Below are 26,269 nucleotides of genomic sequence, written 5' to 3' on the forward strand. Positions count from 1 at the left end.
GGTGGGCACATGTAATATGGGGTTGACACTGAGGTTGGTGACAGTTGGAGCAGTGGGTAAGAGCCCCGTGTTGGGGAAATGTGTTATGCTGCAGTTAGTGATGCAGGAGCTGTGTTGGGCATTATTATGTGACATGCCAGCTATGCCAGGAAGACTTTGGGGCTCGCTGTACACCTGTCCTGCCTAGCCGACTACAATGCAGTCCATTAACAATGCATGAGAAAAAAAATATTCAATTTCCATGTGATCAGCGGGTGTGTAAAATTCGTTACCAATTGTAACAAAGCATAAAACTAAAGTTCAGTAGAAGCCTCCCCCATGGGCAGTGTACAAAGCATGCGCGGCGTTGTACAATAATTCTCCGATGAATCTAGAGATCGCAGCGTCTATATCGTGCCTGTGTGTCCGCTCATAGACATCGACTTGTTCTCATAGACAATCCAGTCACCGGTCCAAAAATACATCGAAAAAAAGTCACGTTCGTTCACTTCAGGGCAACAAGATTATTGATTTAAATTCGTTGATTTTCTTTCTAATACTTTTATCTGAGTTGTTAGAATTACGCATGCCTTTCTCGAATAATAAAATGACGATTTCTTCTTTATTTAATAAATCCAGAGCTGGCTTGAAAACTTGTATCTTATTTTATATAATCGCACAATAAATCACAACACCGCCCACTAATCACCCGATGATGAGATCTGCCGATCGTACCATTACAGCACACACATACAGACTCATGGCATGTACAATGGTACTCCGGGGGTAATGAGTGTTTTGTCGTAAAAAAGGAAAACAAATGAGGTATGTGATCGGGTGTTTGTTGTCAAATGAATAATACAACGAAAATCGGGCAGAAATGAGAAATATTTGGGGACTTTGTAACAATTATTAGATAATATTTATGGGGTATTTTCTATTGTATTTAATACATGTATTCTTGGTGCATTCATTGCACTTGAGTATAGCGTTGTAATTCATGCACCCCCTGACAAGAGCCATGGAAGGGGTCCTGCACTCAGTGCCTGGCAGGTGTCCCCGTTGGCCCATTGGGGACAGTGAAGTGGCATGAAGTGACCTTACCTCCTCCGCCTGGGTAGCGGCACAGCTCCGAGGAACTCTGGGAATTACTCCGGACCCTCTCCAGCAGCATGGTGACCCTCCTGGGTATTCCTGGGTGTGATCACAGATGGGCTTACTACTGGCACCTTCCTGCCATGAAGATCACTAGGTGCCCAAAGAGTAGGGGTGAGGGGTCCTGGTCTCCTCTGATTACCTTGCACTCAGGTGCTGGGGGCTGATGATGGGAGATGGTGAACTGGGTGTCCTGTGGATAGGTCAGGTAGGTGGGTTCTTGCTGGGAGGATGAGATGAGCAATGGGCTCCCTGGTACAGCACAGTAATGTCACTTGTCAGCTCCCTGCTGGAGATGGATGGCAGGTGGTCAGTTGCAGGTGGAGCAGGTGGTAAGTCGGTTCCTGGTGGAGTTATGATGAGGTAGGTACTTGTTCAGCTGCTGGATATGGAAGAGGTTCACTGATACCTGCAGCAAGGTGGCACTGATGACAGGGGGACCTGGATGAGCAGTAATGGGACACTTCCTGGGGAGGGCTGAGCAGCCTGACTGATCCCTTGGTAGGAGTAGAAGAGGAGGATGTGGTCACCCAGCAGGCAGAGCTCAGTGTAGAGAGGATAGGGAGAGAGAGGGGCTGCTGTCAGGTGACCTGGACTTGCCTCCACTGCTTAGCATAAGAAAGCTGCTGGAGGTCTCCGCAAAGACGCTGCCCCCCCCCCCCCCCCTAATGACACTACATACCCATACACGTGTCTGCCTTTCTCTTCTCACAATAGGCAGAGGGGACCCGGCGTCACAGCATTGTCTCCATGCTAATGTCACCCTCCCTGGCAGGACTCTAGGGAGCAGAGAACACAGGAGGGCATTGTGTGCCCCTCTACCCCCCCTGACTAGCCTGACATTGTGTGAGTGAGTGATGCCCCAAATATCTGCCCCAGCACTGCATACATTACTGGCAACCTGTTCCTGCCTTACACACAATGTAGGATGAGCCATCCATCCATCCATCCATCTAATATCCGCTATACAGAAAAAAGACATTTAATTCTTCTAATTTAAAAAAAAGTATAGTTATTATAAATATATAATATTAATATTAATATTAGATAGCTCCTGATGGAATATATTTGACAGTAATCGCTGCAGTTGGGATGGTCGATCGGTGTCTCTGTATGGTCTCTGCTTCTCCTATCGGTGTCTCTGTATGGTCTCTGCTTCTCCTATCGGTGTCTCTGTATGGTCTCTGCTTCTCCTATCGGTGTCTCTGTATGGTCTCTGCTTCTCCTATCGGTGTCTCTGTATGGTCTCTGCTTCTCCTATCGGTGTCTCTGTATGGTCTCTGCTTCTCCTATCGGTGTCTATGCTTCTCTTATCGATGTCTCTGTGTGGTCTATGCTTCTCCTATCGGTGTCTATGCTTCTCTTATCGGTGTCTCTGTATGGTCTCTGCTTCTCCGATCGGTGTCTCTGCTTCTCTTATCGGTGTCTCTGTATGTTCTCTGCTTCTCCTATCGGTGTCTCTGTATGGTCTCTGCTTCTCCTATCGGTGTCTCTGTATGGTCTCTGCTTCTCCTATCGGTGTCTATGCTTCTCTTATCGATGTCTCTGTGTGGTCTATGCTTCTCTTATCGGTGTCTCTGTATGGTCTCTGTTTCTCCTATCGGTGTCTCTGTATGGTCTCTGCTTCTCCTATCGGTGTCTCTGCTTCTCTTATCGGTGTCTCTGTATGGTCTCTGCTTCTCTTATCGGTGTCTCTGTATGGTCTCTGCTTCTCCTATCGGTGTCTCTGTGTGGTCTATGCTTCTCCTATCGGTGTCTATGCTTCTCTTATCGGTGTCTCTGTGTGGTCTATGCTTCTCCTATCGGTGTCTATGCTTCTCTTATCGGTGTCTCTGTATGGTCTCTGCTTCTCCGATCGGTGTCTCTGCTTCTCTTATCGGTGTCTCTGTATGGTCTCTGCTTCTCCTATCGGTGTCTCTGTATGGTCTCTGCTTCTCCTATCGGTGTCTCTGCTTCTCTTATCGGTGTCTCTGTATGTTCTCTGCTTCTCCTATCGGTGTCTCTATGGTCTCTGCTTCTCCTATCGGTGTCTCTGTATGGTCTCTGCTTCTCCTATCGGTGTCTCTGTATGGTCTCTGCTTCTCCTATCGGTGTCTCTTCTTCTCTTATTGGTGTCTCTGTATGGTCTCTGCTTCTCCTGTCGATTTCTCTGTATGGTCTCTGTTTCTCCTATCGGTGTCTCTGTATGGTCTCTGCTTCTCCTATCGGTGTCTCTGTATGGTCTCTGCTTCTCCTATCGGTGTCTCTGCTTCTCCTATCGGTGTCTCTGCTTCTCCTATCGGTGTCTCTGTATGGTCTCTGCTTTTCCTATCGGTGTCTCTGCTTCTCCTATCGGTGTCTCTGTATGGTCTCTGCTGCTCCTATATGTGGCTCTGTATGGTCTCTGCTTCTCCTATCGGTGTCTCTATGGTCTCTGCTTCTCCGATCGGTGTCTCTGCTTCTCTTATCGGTGTCTCTGTATGGTCTCTGCTTCTCCTATCGGTGTCTCTGTGTGGTCTATGCTTCTCCTATCGGTGTCTATGCTTCTCTTATCGGTGTCTCTGTGTGGTCTATGCTTCTCCTATCGGTGTCTATGCTTCTCTTATCGGTGTCTCTGTATGGTCTCTGCTTCTCCTATCGGTGTCTCTGTATGGTCTCTGCTTCTCCGATCGGTGTCTCTGCTTCTCTTATCGGTGTCTCTGTATGGTCTCTGCTTCTCCTATCGGTGTCTCTGTATGGTCTCTGCTTCTCCTATCGGTGTCTCTGCTTCTCTTATCGGTGTCTCTGTATGTTCTCTGCTTCTCCTATCGGTGTCTCTATGGTCTCTGCTTCTCCTATCGGTGTCTCTGTATGGTCTCTGCTTCTCCTATCGGTGTCTCTGTATGGTCTCTGCTTCTATCGGTGTCTCTTCTTCTCTTATTGGTGTCTCTGTATGGTCTCTGCTTCTCCTGTCGATTTCTCTGTATGGTCTCTGTTTCTCCTATCGGTGTCTCTGTATGGTCTCTGCTTCTCCTATCGGTGTCTCTGTATGGTCTCTGCTTCTCCTATCGGTGTCTCTGCTTCTCCTATCGGTGTCTCTGCTTCTCCTATCGGTGTCTCTGTATGGTCTCTGCTCTTCCTATCGGTGTCTCTGCTTCTCCTATCGGTGTCTCTGTATGGTCTCTGCTTCTCCTATATGTGTCTCTGTATGGTCTCTGCTTCTCCTATCGGTGTCTCTATGGTCTCTGCTTCTCCTATCGGTGTCTCTGTATGGTCTCTGCTTCTCCTATCGGTGTCTCTGTGTGGTCTATGCTTCTCCTATCGGTGTCTATACTTCTCTTATCAGTGTCTCTGTATGGTCTCTGCTTCTCCTATCGGTGTCTCTGTATGGTCTCTTCTTCTCCGATCGGTGTCTCTGCTTCTCTTATCGGTGTCTCTGTATGGTCTCTGCTTCTCCTATCGGTGTCTCTGTGTGGTCTATGCTTCTCCTATCGGTGTCTATGCTTCTCTTATCGGTGTCTCTGTATGGTCTCTGCTTCTCCTATCGGTGTCTCTGTATGGTCTCTGCTTCTCCGATCGGTGTCTCTGCTTCTCCGATCGGTGTCTCTGTATGGTCTCTGCTTCTCCTATCGGTGTCTCTGCTTCTCTTATCGGTGTCTCTGTATGTTCTCTGCTTCTCCTATCGGTGTCTCTGTATGGTCTCTGCTTCTCTTATCGGTGTCTCTGTATGGTCTCTGCTTCTCCTATCGGTGTCTCTGTATGGTCTCTGCTTCTCCTATCGGTGTCTCTGTATGGTCTCTGCTTCTCCGATCGGTGTCTCTGCTTCTCTTATCAGTGTCTCTGTATGGTCTCTGCTTCTCCTATCGGTGTCTCTGCTTCTCTTATCGGTGTCTCTGTATGTTCTCTGCTTCTCCTATCGGTGTCTCTGTATGGTCTCTGCTTCTCCTATCGGTGTCTCTGTATGGTCTCTGCTTCTCCTATCGGTGTCTCTGTATGGTCTCTGCTTCTCCTATCGGTGTCTCCTAGCTTGCTGTATTATTTGGAAGGATTACTCCTCTTGTGGTTCCTGAAGAACTACAAGTCCCAGCAAAACGTAAAGTCCAGGAGAAACCCAGGATTATAGGCTGCACCAGGACAACATTTATTTAAAATAATACAGATAAAAAAAAAACAAATGTCAGCATTGCAGCAAGAAGACGGTCATTCCTGGACTTTATTTGTCATTTATCATTTTATTGCCACTAGGTCCTGAATGTCCTGTTTGTATAGCCTGTGGCTCTGGATAATAAAATTAGAAGCAGTAATAATAATATTATTATTGTTATTATTATTATAACTATTTATTATTATTATTATTATTATTATGATTATTTATTATTATTAATAATAATAATAATAATAATAATAATAATAATAATAACAATAATAGTAATAGTATTATTATAATTCGGATTATTGTTGTTGTTATTGTTAGTCTTTCCTCCTGAATGCAGCCATTGCACTTGGGGACCATTGTGGAGAGTAGTGTGTACATTGTGTAGTATATGTTGTGTGCTGTGTGTCTGCCCTGTACACAGTAACACAATGTAGCTCCATTCATGTCAGTGGATTGGGGTCATTTACTGAAGTGTATATACAGCTTCCAGCTCCATGCCGCCTTCTGTATTTCGGGCTGCAAATTTCATTAAAATACACCAAAAGCACTAATTTCCAGCTGCTCATTTCGGGGGAAAATGAATCAGGAGTCAAGAAGTGGAAGTGACCTCTACAGTCTCTCAGTCCCTCTGGGCCAGATCCACAAACGAGATACGACGTCGTATCTCTGTTTCTAACTATGCGACTGATTCATAGAATCAGTTACGCATAGATAGCCCTAAGATCCGACAGGTGTAATTGAATTACACTGTCGGATCTTAAGAATGCAATTCTAGGCCGGCCGCTAGGTGGCGAGGCCATTGCGGCCGGCGTAGAATATGCAAATGAAGACTTACGGCGATCCCCGAACGTCCCGAAGGGCCGGTCAATCTAAATCTATGTCATTTCTGTCGAGTTACGCCACGTAAAACTAGGGCTGAGCCCTAGTTGTCCTAAGCCATGGTAAGTATGGCCGTCGTTCCCGCGTCAAAATTTAAACATCAACGTCGTTTGCGTAAGACGTCCGTGAATGGCGCTGGACGCCATTTACATTAACGTCTAAGCAAATGACGTTGGTGCGACGTCAGTTAGCGCAATGCACGTCGCGAAATTCCCCCGACGGAGCATGCGCAGTACGTCCGGCACGGGAGCGCGCCTAATTTAAATGGGACTCGCCCCATTCGATTGGGCCCGCCTTGCGCCGGACGGATTTAAGTTACACCGCTGCAAATTTCCAGGTAAGTGCTTTGTGGATCGGGCACTTAGGCAGAAAATTTGCGGCGGTGTAACTTAAATCGGAAAAGTTAAGTTGCGCCCGGGCTACGTGAATCTGGCCCTATGTTCCTATACAAATGAATGGTTATAGAAAATATAATATACACAACACATGGAATATTCACTGTCTGAGTTGTAATAGTTGAAATGGTAAGTACTCCGCCAAGAATATTATCGGTGGGAAGCACAGATGGGCACCGTTTTTTCTGTACAGCACTACGGCATATGTCAGAACCAAATACTGTACATGTATAATGGGCGACTGTGATGGGGACATTAGAGTGTAAGCTCCTATGGCACAGTGTTCTCTGTAAAGCAACACGGAATACGTCAGAGTTATACAAGTTTGATGTAATATTAATAGTGTGTGACTGTGGTGGGACATTAGAGTGTAAGCTCCTCTGGCAGGGACATATGTGAATGCTTTAATGTATTCTATACTATACTGCAAAATAATGTCAAAACTATACACCAGTATAATAATAATAACTAGGGTGGGACATTAGAGTGTAAGCTCCTCTGGTGCAGGGACATATGTGAATGCTTTAATGTACTCTATACTATGCTGCAAAATAATATCAGAACTATACACAAGTATAATAATAATAATAATAATAATAATAATAATAACAACTAGGGTGGGACATTAGAGTGTAAGCTCCTCTGTCACATAGACTATATAAATGATTCAGTGTTTTCTGGTACATCACTGCAGAAATGTCATCTCTCTATAAACGTGAAATAAAAGTGTGACTGATGGGAACATTAGAGTGTAAGCTCCTCTGACACATAGACTAAAGTAATGGGTTCAGTGCCCCCAGTATGGCACTGTGGAATGCATTGGTCCTATCTCTACTCCACATGAATAAAAGACTTAGCTATTGTGCAGTAATAATGAATTCAGCCATGTCAGCAGAGTATATAGACCTGAGTGTCAGTGCATTATTCTGTGACACTGAAGTCACCAGCCCTCCAGCAGTCCTTAGACCTGGCAGCAGGTGGTTTGTGGGTGGCTCAGGTACCATGTGACACAGGAGCAGTGCATACTGACACTCATCATTTATTTGTGAGGTGTCATCCTATAGACAATGGCATCCAGTATACGGTGACAATAGCTGCAGCATCTGGAGCCCTGAGCCATGCTGTTCTCCAGGAGGGGAGCGCTCTAACTGACAATAAATTCACAGCTATTGTTATTGGGAGATGTTGGAGGTTAACCCTCTGCCTGCTGCAATGGAGAGCCACCAGCTGCTTGGGGGCACAGTAGTTAGTGTCGATCTACCAACATGACAACATTCTCCATAACTTCCTATTCTTCAGCCTAGCATCCTTTTAGCACTGTGGGACTTTAAATTGTGAGCGTGTAACCTTTAACCACTTCCATACCAGGCACTTACGCAGCTTCCTGCCCAAGCCAATTTTCAGCTTTCTGCGCTGTCGCACTTTGAATGACAATTGCGCGGTCATGTTACACAATTTTTTTTTATCATTTTGTTCCCACAAATAGAGCTTTATTTTGGTGGTATTTGATCACCTCTGCAATTTTTATTTTTTGCGCAACAAGTAAAAAAAGACCGAAAATTTTGAAAAAAAAATAAGTTTTTATTTTTTTCTGTTAATTTTTTTGTAAATAAGTATGTTTTCTTTTTTTAATTACGGGCACCGATGAGGTGGCACTGGTGGGCACTGATAGGCGGCACTGATGGACACTGATAGGCGGCGCTGGTATGTAGCACTGATGGGCACTCATAGGCGGCACTGATGGGCACTCAAAGGCGGCACTGATGGGCACTAAAAGGCGGCACTGATGGGCACATAAGGGTGGCACTAATGGGTACATATGGGTGGCACTGATGGGTGGCACAGATAGGTGGGCACTGGGCATGGATGGGCACTGAGAAGTGGCACTGATGGAAACTAAGGGGTGGCACTGATGGACACTGAGGGGTGGCACTGATGGACATTGAGGGGTGGCACTTGTTTATTTACATTTTTTCCAATCAGTGCCCATGTTGCCAGTCAGTGCCCATTTGTGGGCACTGATTGGTATCTATTGTGCATATTTTTCACATGTGGATGGCCATGGGGGATGTACCTGGCCATCCACATGTTTCCTCCAATCCCTGGTGGTCCTGGCGGCGCTTAGAGAGCCAACGTTATTGTACGGGCTCTCGCACAGGGGAGCCGACCTGCCGCCGTAGAACTGCGGCGGCTGGTCGACAAGTAGTTAACTTGACAGAGAGTAACCCACGTTTTTAAAATATATATTTTTAGCAGAGGATCTAGAGAATAAAATGGCGATGATTGCAATATTTTATGTCACACAGTATTTGTGCAGCAGTGTTTTAAACGCAACCTTTTGGGAAAAAAAGACACCTTCATGAATTAAAAAAAAACGAAACAGTAAAGTTAGCCCAATTTTTTTGTATAATGTGAAAGATGATGTTACGCCGAGTAAATAGATAACAAACATGTCACGCTTTATAATTGCATGCACTTGTGGAATGGCGACAAACTACGGTACCTAAAAATCTCCATAGGGGACGCTTTAATTTTTTTTTTACGGTTACCAGGTTAGAGTTAAAGAGGAAGTCTAGAATTATTGTTCTCGCGCTGACGATCGCAACGATACCTCACATGTGTGATTTAAACACCGTTTACATATGCGGGCGCGACTTTCGTATGCATTTTGTTTGCTGGGCGAGCTCGCAGGGACAGGGGCGCTTTTTTTTTAATTATTTTTATATTATTAAATTGTGTTTTAAAAAAAAATGGATCACTTTTATTGCTGTCCCAGGGAATGTAAACATCCCTTGTGACAGTAATAGATGGTGACAGGTACACTTTATGGAGGGATCGGGGGTCTAAAAGACCTCCAATCCTTCCTTCGCACTTCAAAGTATTCAGATTGCCGAAAACGGCGATTCTGAACACTGTATATTTTTTTAAAACAGGCGCCATTGGCAGCCGAGTAAATCGGAAGTGATGTTGCTTCTGTATTTACATTCAGGAGACTGAAACAAAGCCGTTTCCGGCTTCGTTATAGTCTGTCTCTAGGCGCCAAAAGTGGCGCATCGCAGATCGTGTCCAACTTGTATCGGTATCAGTGCCGATACTAAACATTTGCACGAGTATTGGTACTCATGCAAATGATCTAATACCGATAACTGATGAAAAGAATGCTGGCAATAATTGGTTGTTAACCGCTTCCCGACCGTTGCATGCCGATGTACGTCAACAGAATGGCGTAGATGCGCAAAAGGGTTTACCCGTACATCCCTTTGTAATCTCGGGCTAGCGGGCGTGCGCCCGCTGTGGAAGCATGCCCGCGGGTCCCGCGGACTTGATGTCTGCCGGTGGCCCGCGATCACGACGAGGAGAGGCAGAACGGGGAAATGGAAACAAGGCATTTCCCTGTTCTGCCTAGTGATATGACAGGGATCTACTGCTCCCTGTCATCGGGAACAGTGATCTCTGTCATGTCCTAGGTAGCCCATCCCCTCTACAGTTAGAACACGCTGAGGAAACACATTTAACCCCCTTCATCGTCCCATAGTGTCTAACCCCTACCCTGCCAGTGACATTTACAGAGTAATCAGTGGCTATTTTTAGCTCTGAATGCTATATAAATGTCAATGGTCCCAAAATAGTGTCAGAAGTGTCCGATCTGTCCGCCGCAATCAATTTTCTTTGGGTACAACATTGCATAACCGCGCAATTGTCAGTAAAAAAACGCAGTGCCGAATTGCAAAAAATGCTCTAGTCATTAAGGGGGTAAAATCTTCCAGGGCTGAAGTGTATAAAGGAGCAGGGTCGCCACGTCCTTAACTACCAATGACATTTCAGCTGTCTGAATTTTCGTGAGAGCCGGGGGTTTGCAACATGCCCCCAGGATTCTACCAGCAGGAACTGAATAAGACCCTGTGGTGATACCAGAACCTGAGTCCCATGGGCTTCGGGGGTTTCAGTTTGGTGTGGCGAGTGGAAAGAATAGAACAAAAATCTCCTGCGCTCTGGTGTTTCGCTAAACATGGGTAGTGTAGTCCAGTCTTTAAGGCAAGGTCTATAGTCTTGCAGCCTTCCTTAGAACAATGGGTGTTCATATGGCTAAAGAGAAAAAGAAAGAAAGGAGGGCGCACTGACCTAGTGCATTACCGCATATAAAAAGGTTTATTAATTAAAATAGAATAAAATAGAATAAAAGCAATGGTCCTACTCACTCCTACTCGCTTTTCTGACAAACTGGCTCTCCTGGCCCCTACAGGTGGGACTTGATAACGAGAGAATCGGACGGTCCCTCAAATGTCTGACGCGTTTCTGGAGCGCACCCCTTTCTTCAGAGCCTAGGTGGTCCGTTAGCCGTGTACAAGTTATTAGGGTCAAGGTAGGGGTCAAAGGTCAAGGTTGGGTCAAAGGTCAGGGTTAGTATATTCTGGATAGAATTAAAACAAAAACATATTTTTTTTTACATTTGCATTAGTGTCAGTATGTTTTAGGTAGGAATAAAAATGCAAAATGCGCACCATTGTTTCTGGGCCTTACTACAGGTACAAACAACAACTAACATGCATTTATGTGGTATCGTTGTCATTGTTTGGAGCCGGAGAATTTATTTTTGATTGCTTTTTCGTGCTAAATTATGGTAACAGCAAGAAATATACATCTACATTTAAAATAAAATAAACATTTGACCAATTTTTACATTGATAATAATAAAAAAAAAAAAATCAGAAGATACCAGTTATAATTTCCACAAAAAAAAGCCACCATTTTTCCTAAAAACAAAACAAGGTGTATACATCAAGTAGTTGCAACCAAATGCACAGTTTTACTAACAAATGTCAAAGTTGCAAAATTGTGCTTAGGCATTAACATTTGTTTTACCCTCACTCATTAAGGAGTTAAAAATATCCTGCTGCTTGCCAGTTATACACTTCTTCTTTTCTTTCAGGGAATTTTGTTTTCTTGCACTAATTTTTCGATTATATTTCTCACACAATTCTCGCATCATTGATTAGAAAATCGATCGTTTTTGCAAAACGGATCAGTAATGGACCGCCCCGTGAATCTCCGCTTGCTCAGCGGGGATCGCTATGGGGGGATCGGATGAACACGGACCGTCTGTCCGTGTTCACCCGATCCGATCCGCCAGGCGGATGGAAAAGTAGGTTTTTCCTCGGATGTCAGCGGGCATGTCACCGGGCATGTCACCGCTGACATCCGCGGCTCCATAGAGGATCACGGAGTGCCCGATCAGGTCCGCCTAAAAAACTGGCAGGCGGACCTGAACGGGCCACCCGTGTGAAAGAGCCCTTAGACTTTTCTTCTTTTAAATACATTAATAAGTGTTCAGTGGTTTATACAGGCCAGTGTACTGAATGATGATTTTTGTGGGTATCCTGGAGTTCTTCTTTAACCACTTCAGCCCCGGAGGATTAGGCTGCCAAATGATCGGGCCATTTTTAGCGATTCGGCACTGCGTCGCTTTAACTGACAATTGCGCAGTCGTGCGACGTGGCTCCCAAACAAAATTGAGGTCATCTTCTTTCTTACAAATAGAGCTTTCTTTTAGTGATATTTGATCACCTCTGCGTTTTTTATTTTTTGCGCTATAAACAAAAATAGAGCTTTAATTTAGAAAAAAAAAAATCCAGCAAAAGTATATAAAAAAATAATATTTTTTTTCCTCACGACACAGTATTCTTCTACATACTTTTGGTAAAAAATTGCAATAAGCGTTTATTGATTGGTTTGCGCAAAAGTTATAGCGTCTACAAAATAGGGGGTAGTTTTATTACTTACTAGTAATGGCGGCGATCAGCAATTTTTATCGTGACTGCGACACAATTTGCCGGACACATCGGACACTTTTGACGCTATTTTGGGACCATTCACATTTATACAGTGATCAGTGCTATAAAAATGCACTAATTACTGTATTAATGTGACTGGCAGTGAAGGGTTTAACCACTAGGGTGCTAGGAAGGGGTTAAGTGTGTCCTAGGGATGTGTTCTAACTGTGTGGGGGTGGGGCTTACTGAGAGGGAGCAGACGACCCTGTCCTGTCACTATGCAGAATGGGGAGATGCCTTGTTTACACTGGCATCTCCCCGTTCTACCGTTCTGTGATCCGGTCTGTGTGTTGCGACATGCTGTGATGAGTTGTGCTGCATTTTTATGGAATGCACTACAACCTTAAAAGCAACACGGTGATGGGAACAGGACACATAGAAAACAATGGCCCAGATTCAGGTACATCTGCGCAATATTTGCGGAGGCGCAAGGCAACGATTTTGCCCTGCGCCCCCGCAAATATTTTGCTTTGCCCGCGATTCATGGAGCAGTAGCTCCGTGAATTGCGCGGGCGCGCCGGCAAAATTGCCCGGCGTAAGCGCGCGTAATGTAAATGATCCCGCCGGGGGCGGGAATCATTTAAATTAGGCGCGCTCCCGCACCGAGCGTACAGCGCATGCTCCGTCGGGAAACTTTCCCGACGTGCATTGGGGCAAGTGACGTCGCAAGGACGTCATTTGCTTCTAAGTGAACGTGAATGGCGTCCAGCGCCATTCACGAATCACTTACGCAAACGACGTGAAATTCAAATTTCACGAGCGGGAAGGGTGGCTATACTTTAGCATTGGCTGCGCCTACTATGAGTAGGAGCAGCCTTATGATAAAGTCGCCGTACGGAAACTCTGTACCTTGCGTGCGCAGGGCCCGCGCAACTTTTGTGAATCGGTGTTAGTATGCAATTTGCATACTATACACAGATCACAATGGCCGCGCCCCCTAGCGGCCAACGCAAGAATGCAGCCAAAGATATGAAGGCATAAGGAGGCTTATGCCTGTCATATCTTAGGCTGCAGACGGTGTAACGAGGTTCCTGAATCAGGAGCACTCGTTACACCGGAGCAAGTAAGCACTTGCGCCGCGCAACCTATGGTTGCGCGGGCGCAAGTGCTTCTTGAATCTGGGCCAATGACTTTCTATGTGCACTTGCATTCAGGCTGTTGATCTGCCCAACTAGCGTGAACAAGCCCTAATGTGTAGGCTGCGATGGCTGATCCTAAAAAGCTTGTTTTCTGGCTGTCCGAGTCATTACAGAAGAACCATGCAGCCGGCAAAGTCAAGCACTTGTTCAAGGTCAGTGACTGGTGTTAAAGCAACACCATTTACATGACAGTCACAACGAACATTTTCAGGCATTTTAGCCATGGCAGCTTCAATACATCTTTTAGCACCCTGGGGCAGGAAGGAGGTGAAGCTTTCAGACTGAAGCCTGTAATTTCTACCCAATCCCCAGATAATTATAGTTATAATTCATCTGTGTAATCTGAATAATCCCTTTACCTCTCGCTCTGAGCGGATTACATATTAATAATATCAGATAAGATAAAGCTTTTCACTGAATATACTGCAGAACAAACTGACATATACAATAAAGGCTAAATGTACTCACAGACATGGGACGATGATTGCATGATGTGGGCGATGCTGGCTAGATTAGAGGATGATTATATTGTCTATGGCAGTTTTTCAACTCCAGTCCTCAAGGCGCCCTAATGGGTCATGTTTTCAGGATTTCCCTCTGATGAAACGACTGTGGTAATTACTAAGGCAGTGAAACTGATCAAATCACCTGGGCAAAATAATGGAAAGCCTAAAAACATGACCTGTTGGGGCGCCTTGAAGGGTCATTAAAGGACATTTTTTTTTTTCCGGAAATGACTGTTTATTGGGTATAGAGACATAAAAGTTAACTGATTCTTTTTAAAAATGATTAAAAATTGAATTTAATCTATCATATAATGTGCCTCTAGTTCACTTTCGGTTTTAAAAGGTACATACATGAAGTTCCGGGTGAGAGGTGAGTCGGGAAGACTCACAGAACAAAAACAAACAAATCCAGGGCAGTGTTTTGTTTTTAAAATGAATCTGATTGGTTCTGAGGAGTTTTAGACACACAGTAATGACAGCTTAGACCACTGTGAAAATCTCCCAGTACGATGGTTATAAGGAAACAGGCAACCAGGAAGTGTGGAGATCACAGCAGAATTACAGCTACTTCAAAGCAAAAACGAACAATGAGGACATGAAACCAGTACTGCAGTAAGGTAAAGGAAGCTATTTAGCTAAAAAAATGTTTTCCTTTAGTGACCCTTTAAGGACTGGAGTTGAGAAACACTGGTCTATGGAACATGAAGTCTAGCAGTTTTTGTAGGCAAGAGTGTGTTAGTTAAAATATCAAATACTCTAGAGCAGGGGTTCTCAACTCTGTCCTGAAGTACCCACAACAGGCCACGTTTTGGGTATTACTCTTAGATAAAATAGCTGTCCAAAATACCAAGCCATTGACTCCGATTCAAAGCACCAGTGCCAGATAAAGAAAAACCTGAAAACATGGCCTGTTGGGGGTACTTGAGGACAGGGTTGAAAACCACTGCTCTAGATCAGCCTCTCTCAACATTTTTACTATGGAGGAACCTTTGAAATCATTTTCAGGCCTCAGGGAACCCCCACTGATATTACTGGGACTACAGCTTTCCTTAACCACTCAACCCCCGGACCATATTGCTGCCCAAAGACCAGAGCACTTTTTGCGATTCGGCACTGCGTCGCTTTAACTGACAATTGTGCAGTCGTGCGACGTGGCTCCCAAACAAAATTGGCGTCCTTTTTTCCCCATAAATAGAGCTTTCTTTTGGTGGTATTTGATCACCTCTGTGGTTTTTAGTTTTTGCGCTATAAACAAAAATAGAGAGACAATTTTGAAAAAAAATAATATTTTTTACTTTTTGCTATAATAAATATACCCCAAAAATATATAAAAAAAAGTTTTTTTTCCTCAGTTTAGGCCGATACGTATTCTTCTAAATTTTTTTTGTGAAAAAAAAAAAAAAATCGCAATAAACGTTTATTGATTGGTTTGCGCAAAAGTTATAGCGTGTAAAAAATAGGGGGTATTTTTATTAATATTTTTTTTTTACTAGTAATGGCGGCGATCAGTGTTTTTTTTTTCGGTACTGCGACATTATGGCGGACACTTCGGACACTTTTGACACATTTTTGGGACCATTGGCATTTTTATAGCGATCAGCCCCTAGTGGCCTGCGCGAGAGCAGACGTTATACTATGGGCTCTCGTGCAGGGGAGCCGACTTGCCGCCGTAAAACGACGGTGGGCGGTCGGGAAGCAGTTAACATAAATTATATAATTATTAATAATATCCAAAAAAGAAAGACCATAAAAGTGTAATGCCTCCTAAGATTCAGCATCCACTACCCCCCGTTTTCTAGGTTCAGCGTCTTCGGCCATTTTTAAAATAGCCTGCATATGCACGTGGGAGTTAATTCATTCCAGCGATCGTGAAATCAACATTGTGCATCTGCAGCTCAGTGATTAACCATTATAGACTTGCTAGCAGCAAGGTAAGAAGCTTTTACAGCAGAAAATACATACAGAGCCTCTTCTAAAAAACATTCCTGCCAGATTTTTTTTCAACTAATGTTCCACTTTAACATTAGAGGTAGCCAGGATTATACAGTGCCTGGTAAAAGTATTCACCCCCTTGGCCTTTTTCGTGTTTTGTTGACTTACAACCTAGAATTAATATGGATTGTTTGAGGATTTGCATCATTTAATTTACAGAACATTTCCACAATTTAAAGTTTTTTTTATTGTGAAGTAAACAACAAAAATAGGACAGATAACAGAAAAAGTCAATGTGCATAACTATTTACCCCCCTAAAGTCAATACTTTGTAGAGCCACCTTTTGCAGCTATCACAGCTCCAAGTCGCTTTGGATAAGTCTCTATGAGCTTGCCCCTTTGATTTTTGCCCATTCCTCCTTGCAAAACTGCTCCAGCTCCTTCAAGTTGGATAATTTGCATTTGTGAACAGCAATCTTTAAGTCTGACCACAGATTTTCTATTGGATTTAGGTCTGGGCTTCGACTAGGCCATTCCAACACATTTCCCCTTAAACCACTCAAGTGTTGCTTTAGCAATGTGTTTGGGGTCATTGTTCTGCTAGAAGGTGAACCTTCGTCCTAGCCTCAAATGAAACACAGAGTGGCACAGGTGTTGCTCAAGAATATCCCTGTATTTAGCACCATCCATCTTTCCATCAACTCTGACCAGTTTTCCAGTCCTGACTGCTGAAAAACATCCCCACAGCATGATGCTGCCACCACCATGTTTCACTGTGGGGATGGTGTTCTTTGGGTGATGTGATGTGTTGGGGTTGCGCCAGACAGCGTTTTCTTTGATGGCCAAAAAGTAAAATTTTAGTCTCATCAGACCAGAGCACCTTCCTCCATACATTTTGGGAGTCTCCCACATGCCTTTTCACAAACTCCAAACGTGCCATTTTGTTTTTTTGCTGTAAGTTATGTCTTTCTTCTAGCCACTCTGCCATAAAACCCAACTCTATGGATCGTATGGCTTATTGTCGTTCTATGTACAGATACTCCAGTCTCTGCTGTGGAACTCTGCAGCTCCTCCAGGGTTACCTTAGGTCTCTGTGCTGCCTCTCTGATTAATGCCCTCCTTGCCCGGTCTGTGAGTTTTGGTGTGCGGCAGTCTCTTGGCAGGTTTGTTGTTGTGCCATGTTCTTTCCATTTGGTTATGATAGATTTGATGGTGCTCCTAGGGATCATCAAAGATTTAGATTTTTTTTTTATATATAACCTAACCCTGACTTGTACTTCTCAACAACATTGTCCCTTACTTGTTTGGAGAGTTCCTTGGTCTTCATGGCAGTGTTTGGTTAGTGGTGTCTCTTGCTTAGGTGTTGCAACCTCTGGGGCCTTTCAAAAGGGTGTGTATGTGTAATGACAGATCATGTGACACTAGATTGCACACAGGGGGACATCATTTCACCAATTATGTGACTTCTGAGGGTAATTGGTTGCACCAGAGCTTTTTACGGGCTTTATAACAAAAGGGGGTGAATACATACGCACATGCCATTTTTTTTTATTTCTGAAACATATTTTTATGAATATATTTTTCCAATTTTACTTCACCAACTCAGACTATTGTGTTCTGATCCATCACATATAATTCAGATTAAAAAGACATTGAACTAAAGGCTGTAATGTAACAAAATAGGTAAAAACTCAAGGGGGGTGAATACTTTTGCAAGGCAATGTAGCACTTCCAGAAGGAAGGCAACCTCCATTCTTTTTCCCTGGGCAGGATTCATTTAAAAATGGCAAAGGTTGACAATATTCCTTTATGGCCAAAGTAACAGTGCAAAACCATGAACTATAGAGGGGAGTCCTCTTAGAACTTCCAAGTTTAGGTGAAGACCCTCAAGACTGACCAAACAGGTATATCTTTTTCCTTATTACAGTGTGAGGTCAGAGAAGCAGCTATTAGATATTCATCCATTGGCTCCCGCTGCTGTCAATCAAATCCAGTGACATGAGAGTGGGGCTGAGACCTGCTGTCTGTGTCAATAGATGCAGCAGCAGGACTTGCGAGCACGTCTGTACAAGTGCCCCCATAGAAAGTGGCTCTCGTGGGGGTACTCCATGAAGAGGAGGGAGGTCAGGAGCGCCGCCGGGGCACCCCAGAAGAGAAAGATCGGAGCTGCTTTGTGCAAAACCCGTGCACAGACCAGGTTTGTTATTAAAAAAAATAAACACCTTTAGAAATCACTTTAAAGTCGTTCTAAAGTCTTTAGTTCTAACACATTTTATGCATTAAGGTGAAAAACCTTCTGTGCTGCAGCTCCCCCCCCCCACCCATTTCTTACCTCAGCCAGATCAATCAAATGCTGTGATGGGACTAGAGGGCGGGGGAAAGTCCCACTATATGGGAATGGACCCAGCAGCAGGGCTCAGGAGCAAGCATGCACAGGTGCTCCTATGGGAAGGAGCTTTCCGTGAGGGCACACGCCGATGAGGAGGGGCCAGGAGCACAGGGAAAGGAGCCCAGAAACAAAGGATCAGGGCTGCAAAAGCATTATACAGTGCAGGTAACTAAAGACATGTTTAATGTTTTAATAAAAAAAAAAAAAACACTTTTAATACCACTTTAAGCTGGCCATATAATACAGATTTGGCTGATTCTTGATGAACAGGCTGACATTTGCTTCATGGGTGACCCTGGCAAAACATTTAAAGTGATGGACTGAAAATTTTCTGGCAAACAAGGGATGTATCCAATCAGTAGCAGTTACTGTTCTGGTATTCTGACAGCCTCTGGTTGCGGCCGTCAGCATACAATACCTCAGCAGACAAGAATCATCCATCTACACAGTATAGCGTGGTAGGAGGAATCTGCTAGATTTTTCATTCAGCCTCCCAGCTGAAGACTATCAGTGTATGACCAGCCTAGTAGTTTGGGTCTCCAACCCTCCCATATTTCTTTTGAGTAGTTTACCTATCTACCTTTGTGAAAGGAGCAGACACAAAATGTTATGGGGAAAACTCACAATTAAGTTGCAGCATAACCAATAAATTAACACTTCCACGCTGTTTGAAATAACCCCACCATACAAATCAATTATAGCAGCTGTATACCAATAACCCCACTCAAAGTGGCAATATGTCAAAAAAGCAAGAAGTATAAATCTCCCACAATTACAGTGCTCCAATTTCAAATGAAACAATGTTGCAAAAGGATATAGAATATAAAGTCCACACAGGACGAAACATATAGGGGTGGAGCCCATGTACTGTGAGCAGATTTGGAAGCAGCTCAGTGTGAGCCTTGATGAGCTTTGTGAGCCAAGTACAGAGCAACAGACCGCTGGCAATTTAGATCTGCTTCTGTGTATTGCCAGTTTGAGCTCTTTTGAAGCCTTTTTGAAAGCCTGTTGGAATTTGAGCATTTACAGTTACTTTATAATGTGAGTATAATAATTTATTGTGTATAATAATGTGAAACTCTTTCTATCCATACATGCAGGGTGTTTTTGAAGCTGTGAAGTAACAATTCTCTAAAGATTCACTGGGCGCTTCTTGGAATTAGATTAAACTATGTAAATAATGGTAACAAAGATAAATCCGTCCTTTCTGTGTTCCCACCACTGCGCTTATGAACAAATAGTGATAATCAAATTGGCAAAAGAGTGAAGCAGCTACTTTAAAAAAAATCAAACTGTGAAAAACATTCTAAAACCCTAAAATTAGTGTAATAAAATATAAGCAGCGCTGTAAACAAAGTAAGATGAAATATCTGTTTTTCAATCCCATGACCAAGTCTTATGACGAAACATGTCGGGGCGTGGCTGTGCGGCAACCATCTGAAGTGAACGTGTGACGTATCAAGGCCGATCAAGGAAGCAGAGATCCAGGAAGGAACAGCGGGGAGGTGGTGAGCGATCAGTTGACACCTTGGGTCTGCTGTGACCAATATACTCAGTTTTCGGTTCATCTCTGAACTGTGTTTGCTGTGCAGAGTATTGCTCTATTTTTTTGAGATTCATGTGCGTGCTATATTTGAAGATTCAAGTGTGTTATTAAACTGATTTTACTGTATCACGCTATTTTGAGCACTTCTTTTATTTACATGCGGAGCTTTCTGGCAGTGAATTAGTTGGAACTGGAATTATCTGCTATACCTACCAGTGAGGTCTTTTTGTACACGTTTACACGCCGAACATGAGAGTGTAAGGCAATTTGAGTTGGTGAGTTTTGCATCTGACGAGAGAGGATTCACTGACACCAGGTGTGGTGGAAGATTGCAAACTATTATCAATATTTTTTCACAAACCTACTTGATGTGTTTTATAGCCTTATATTTAATTAATATTTAAAAACACATTCATATATATTTTTGGGAATTTGTGCACATATTCACTTTTGTCACATGGTGAGGTTTATGGACATTAGCATTATTTTTGACTACCTGTGAAAACAGATATTTCATCTTACACTGTTTACAGCGCTGCTTATATTTTATTACACTAATTTTAGGGTTTTAGAATATGTTTTTCATAGATTAAACTATACCTGCTTTTGGATTTCAATAAAGTTCAATTTTTTCACAATTTTTAAAGCGGAGTTCAACCCAAAAGTGGGAAATCCCACTCATTGTAATACCCCCCCCCTCCGGTGCCACATTTGGCACCTTTCAGGGGGAGGGGGGGGGGCAGGATCCCTGTCTGTCACAGGTATTCAGTCCTCTCTTTGGGAGCCTCGGCTGCGGGTATTGACGTCCCCACGGGGCTCCCTCCTCCTTCCCTGGCCAGTAGTATAGGAAAGGCGCCTTGCGCGTGTTCCCAGTGTGAAGCCAGATTTCCCTACTCGCAATGGAGGCAGTGCCGACATAGCTGAACTCCAGGACAGGTAAGTGTCCGATTATTAAAAGTCAGCAGCTGCAGGATGTGCAGCTGCTGGCTTTTAAATTTTACAGCGGTGGGCGGACCTCCTCTTTAAGTGTTTTCTGTTTCAATATTTCCAAGAAGAGGATCCACAAACGCAGGTGGTGCACATCAAAACATTAACAGGGATAAAAAGGAAATCAAACAATATACCACCAGCTACTTCCGAACCAAGGGGATGCCAGATAAATTAGGAATTCAACATAAAGATAAAAGTCCACAAGCATGACACCCAGAGGCATGATGGGACTTAATGTTTTTCAACAACTGGAGGTCCGCTAATTACATATCCCTGTTATAGAGCAGACATTTTTAAGTGATTTAATTAAAATGGTGTGAATTAGACTATTCGTGTTATTTAAAAGAGAAATATGGCTTTTTATACCAAAAATAAACCATCATACTCACCCCGCTACCTCCAAGACTGAACGATCAAAGTCTGTTGATTGCCTAGCTCTCTATTCAGCCTGCAGAGAACCGGGGGCCATCAGTCACCAGTTCTCTGCCCTACCACGCCAGCACTTGCTGTGGTGGCTGGTTCAGGCTCTCAGTGGCTCGTTAAGCTGAGCCATCTGCTGGTCCAGGCATCTGGATGGATCCGGACTGTAAAATTGGGATCTTGCCTGAGCCTGGACCAGCTTAGTGATATCAGTCGACAACGGGCTTTAGCCCACTGTCAGCTGAAGTCGAGTCACAGGAGTGCAGAATGAACTGTGATACATGCGAGAAGCATGGCCAAAATAGCCTTGGCTACACTTCTCTAATCTATGCACATTTATGATGAAGCACAAGCACTTTATTATTTGGTATTATATGTTTTGCAACATTGTTTCATTTGAGGTTTGAGCTCTGTATTTATGGAAGATTTATAGTTTGCTTTTTCAGACATTATTACTGAAAGCAAATCGCACAATTTTGAAGGGGTAGAGACACAAATGACTACCCCTCCCACCACACAGTGAGAATTCCCCTTAGTAGCATGCGACACCTTTCATCTAAAGCCAGTCATAGTTACATAGTAGGTGAGGTTGAAAAAAAAAAAAAACACAAGTCCAACCTATGTGTGCGATTATTTGTCAGCAATACATTGTATATCGTGGTCGTACAGGTGCTTATCTAATCCCCACTAAGACCACTGCCTGTGGAAGGGAATATCACATCCGTGCCCCATTACAGTAAAGGACCCTCTACGTAGTTTAAAGGTTAAACCTATTTTTGTCTCATTTTAATGCGTGGCCACGTATCCTGTTAAACTCCCTTCCACAAAAAACTTTAATCCCAATTGTGGGGTCACCAGTACAGCATTTGTACATTGAAATCATATCCCCTCTCAAGCGTCTCTTCTCCAGAGAGAATAAGTTCAGAGCTTGCAACCTTTCTTCATAACCAGTATCCTCCAGACCCTTTATTACCTTTGTTGCCGCCTTCTTTGTACTCGCTCAATTTTCAGTACATCCTTCCTGATGACTGGTGCCCAGAACTGGACAGCATAATCTAGGTGCGGCTGGACTATAGAAGGAGTGATTTTTTTTTCCTGCAACCATGGGTTTCAGAAAATAAAAATCACTTGATTCTCCCATCCCCGCCGGGAGAACACAGTGATTACATTGATCAACTTAGGTACACTCAGCCTGTCTACAAGGTGCTGAACCGGCAAAGATTTGAATCATCTACGGCTGGCTTTACATTCGTGATATTTCTCCAGAGGCTTGCATCTCCGCCCCTTCCACAATACTGAGATTTTCCAACAATATTTTGTGTTTAGGATCCTCCCACAATACGGAGATTTTCCAACAATATTTTGTGTTTAGGATCCTCCCACAATACGGAGATTTTCCAACAATATTTTGTGTTTAGGATCCTCCCACAATACGGAGATTTTCCAACAATATTTTGTGTTTAGGATCCTCCCACAATACGGAGATTTTCCAACAATATTTTGTGTTTAGGATCCTCCCACAATACGGAGATTTTCCAACAATATTTTGTGTTTAGGATCCTCCCACAATACTGAGATTTACCTGCAGCAGTGTGCCTCTCCTTCCTACATTTGCCCACAACAATTTGTTTCTCTGCCCCTCCCACAATGATATTTTCCCCATAGTAGTTTGTGTTTCTACCCCCCCCCCCCCTACAATTCTGCTGTGATCAAAACCATGTACTAAATACATTTTATTTCATATCATTGTCATAGTTGCATTGTACATACCAGGTAAAATAAGAGACTGAACTGAAAATTGTACATCTTAATTTTATTTAAAACTTTTCAATACAAAATAGTTGTTTCCTGATGTAATAAAATACTTTATTCATGTAAGGCCTTCATGCTACAGCAAGGAACATCCTAGTCTCCATGTTTTAAGTAGATCAGTAGTACTCTGTTTTTTAGAAACGTGTCAATTCAAAGCCCATCTCCAGCCAAAAACATTTTAGGTTTTGGATACAGCCAGTAAGTGTTAGAGCCTCTGTCAGAAATTAATTGCCATCAGTGTAACTACTGGGGGGGGGGGCGAGGGGGGAGGAATGAAAAAAAGCAAAAAAAAAAAAAAAGCACTTGTTCTGTAGTGAGGAAAGGTTAGAACTTCTGGCAATGTTTTAATTACTATCCATGCCTTCCCATCCTGGTGACAGGCACTTTCCCAATTAACAGGGACATGAAGTGAGAGACTCCAATATAGTTACAGGCAGGAATTAATCTGACACATTTATAACACCTTCCACTCTATTCAAAAGCAAAACAAATAAAATGGCTGAAAATAACTTTATTTGAAAGAAAGAGTACTCATCAGGGCATGCCTCCTTGTCAATTTATGGGGTTTAATCTGAGTTGTCCATATTGAGATACAAGCACTGGTTCTGGAGGTGTGGGTTGTACGTCGGTTCAATAATGTACTGTATATGTCCATGTATGCTGAATAGCACAGGACCCACAGACCAGCATTATCCTAAACATACTTATGCACTCACATCAAGCTTTTGGTGGGCTATAACCCCTCAAATCCAAAAATACTTTGCTTGCTTTTCTGTAAAATAGTCCAAAAAACATAATGTAGGTAAGGAGGCCCATCACAAAATTTTGGGGTTACCTGGTAAACAGCTTTAAGGCCAGTACAGCAGGTCCACAATAATGAGGAATGAAGGCGAGAATGTACAGGCGGTCCCCTAGTTACAAACATCCAACTTGCAAACGACTCCTACTTACAGAAAGTGGCAACAGGAAGTGAGAGGAAATCTACCCCTAGGAATGGAAATTCACTCCTATAAGAGTTATGGGAAAAAGATAAAACAGATTGGCGATAAAGTGTCAGTGGGGGTATCACAACAACCCAACATTTTCAAAAATCCAATTGTCATTGGGACAGAAAGAAGGCGAGGTAAAATCTTCTGAACAGGGACACAGACAGCAAAACAAACATTACAGGGGTGTTAACCCTTCCATATGCCATCCAAATAGCTTACATTTTTTTTAGAGTACAAAAAATTTACCTGTTCCGACTTACAGATTCAATTTAAGAACAAACCTACAGTCCCTATCTTGTTAGTAACCCGGAGACCACCTGTATATATTTAAGCACCTCACTTTAACCGCTTGAGGACCGCCGCACGACAATATACGTCGACAAAATGGCACGGCTGGGCACAAGGGCGTACATGTACATCCCCTTTAATATCCCAGCAGTGGGTAGCGAGCGCGCCGCCGCGGTCGCGACACAGTCCTCTTCTACGTGACCGTCCCTGTGGGAACAGCAGACCCAATCGTTGCCGGTATCCTGCGATCGGGTCACAGATAGGAAGTGTAAACTAACCTCTCCCGTGCTTCCTAGTGAGCCTGTCACTGATCGGCTGTTCCCTGTCATAGGGAATGACGATCAGTGACGTCACACAGTAAGAATCACACATTAGGGCACACCTAACCACTACAGCGCCCCCTCCTGGTTAACCCGTTCACTGCCAGTGTAATTTTTACAGTAACCAGTGCACCGTTCGCTGTAAAAATGACAATGGTCCCAAAATAGTGTCAAAAGTGTACGATGTGTCCGCCATAATGTCGCAGTCACGATAAAAGTCGCTGATTGCCGCCATTACTAGACAAAAAATGCAATAAAACTATCCCCTATTTTGTAGACGCTATAAATTTTGCGCAAACCAATCAAACGTTTATTGCGATTTTTTTTATCAAAAATATGTAGAAGAATACATATCGGCCTAAATTTTTTTTAGATATTTTTTGGGAATATTTATTATAGCAAAAAGTAAAAAAATATTGAATTTTTTTCAAAATTGTCGCTCTATTTTTGTTTATAGCGCAAAAAATAAAAACCGCAGAGGTGATCAAACATCACCAAAAGAAAGCTCTATTTGTGGGAAAAAAAGGACACCAATTTTGTTTGGGAGCCACGTCGCATGACCGTGCAATTGTCAGTTAAAGCGACGCAGTGTCGAATCGCAAAAAGTTGCCAAGTCTTTAAGCTGCATAATGGTCCGGGGCTTAAGTGGTTAAAGTCCACCCAAAGGAATTCTCAGAAGACAAAAACACCCTCAGATTTTCAAGGTACTATAATGCCAAAGTGGTGCAACAACCCTTAGTGAACTATATGGTCACCTTATACAGGTGTAGAGAATGTAAAATCTGTGAACAGCTTTTGGCATATCTGAGACTTTGGCTTTCACACATGATACAGTATATCACAGTACAATGCAACACTTTGGTTCTAGATGGCACCCAAGTGGTGCTCTGCCATACACCACAAGGGCTTGTTTACTTTCCTATTATAATCGATCTGCCACTGGTCATGCAGAAAGTTTACATGTTGGCACACCTTTGGGTGCTTAGTTGTAAGTGTTAAGCATCCTTTATCCCTCTGTTGTCACCCCACATAGATTTATTAGCTAACCTGTAACACTCACTTTAAATCAGGCTGTATATGACCAGGCTAATCTGAGAAATTACAGAGAAACGGTCAACAAGCTATAAAGGGTACCTATCCCAATGGAAATGGCCAGTCCGAGAAGCCTCTAATGGAAGCGGACATTTCCAAAACCATTAGGTAGCTTTGGTCCACAAGGCTCATGTCAGCACTTCCAATTCTATTTTCTGTGACTGCGGAGAAGGTTCACTTATTTGTGTAGTCTAGAGGTTCCCATACACATAACAAAACATACTGTATAGTTTAACATAGACCTCTCACAAACACATAGATGTGCAACATATGTAAACACAGTTGGTTCAATTTACTAAAAGGACATGCATGTAAAGCAGCACAAATAAGCAAATATCCTCAGAGTACTGAAAGCACTAGTGCCAATAATACCGGTAATACCTACACTAGCCGCTCACATTTAATAACACATTGATATGCACATGCTTTAAAAAGGGGAAAAAAAAAAAAGCAGAAAACAGTATTTGAGTGTTCAAAATGCACAGAAAACTGA

General features: G+C 43.2%; 1 protein-coding gene across 1 annotated transcript in view; it reads right to left on the reverse strand.

Moving 5' to 3' along the window:
- The window catches only part of LHX3 (LIM homeobox 3), a 30,304-nt gene extending 28,587 nt beyond the window's left edge, over positions 1-1,717 (reverse strand). The window contains exon 1 of the mRNA XM_040324130.1: positions 1,084-1,717. Coding sequence (XP_040180064.1) covers positions 1,084-1,153 — 70 coding nt within the window. The 5' untranslated portion in view covers positions 1,154-1,717. The remainder of the gene's footprint in view (positions 1-1,083) is intronic.
- Between the last annotated feature and the right edge of the window lie 24,552 nt (positions 1,718-26,269).

Source organism: Rana temporaria, chromosome 9 (assembly GCF_905171775.1).
Source record: "Rana temporaria chromosome 9, aRanTem1.1, whole genome shotgun sequence".
Taxonomy (NCBI): Eukaryota; Metazoa; Chordata; class Amphibia; order Anura; family Ranidae; genus Rana; species Rana temporaria.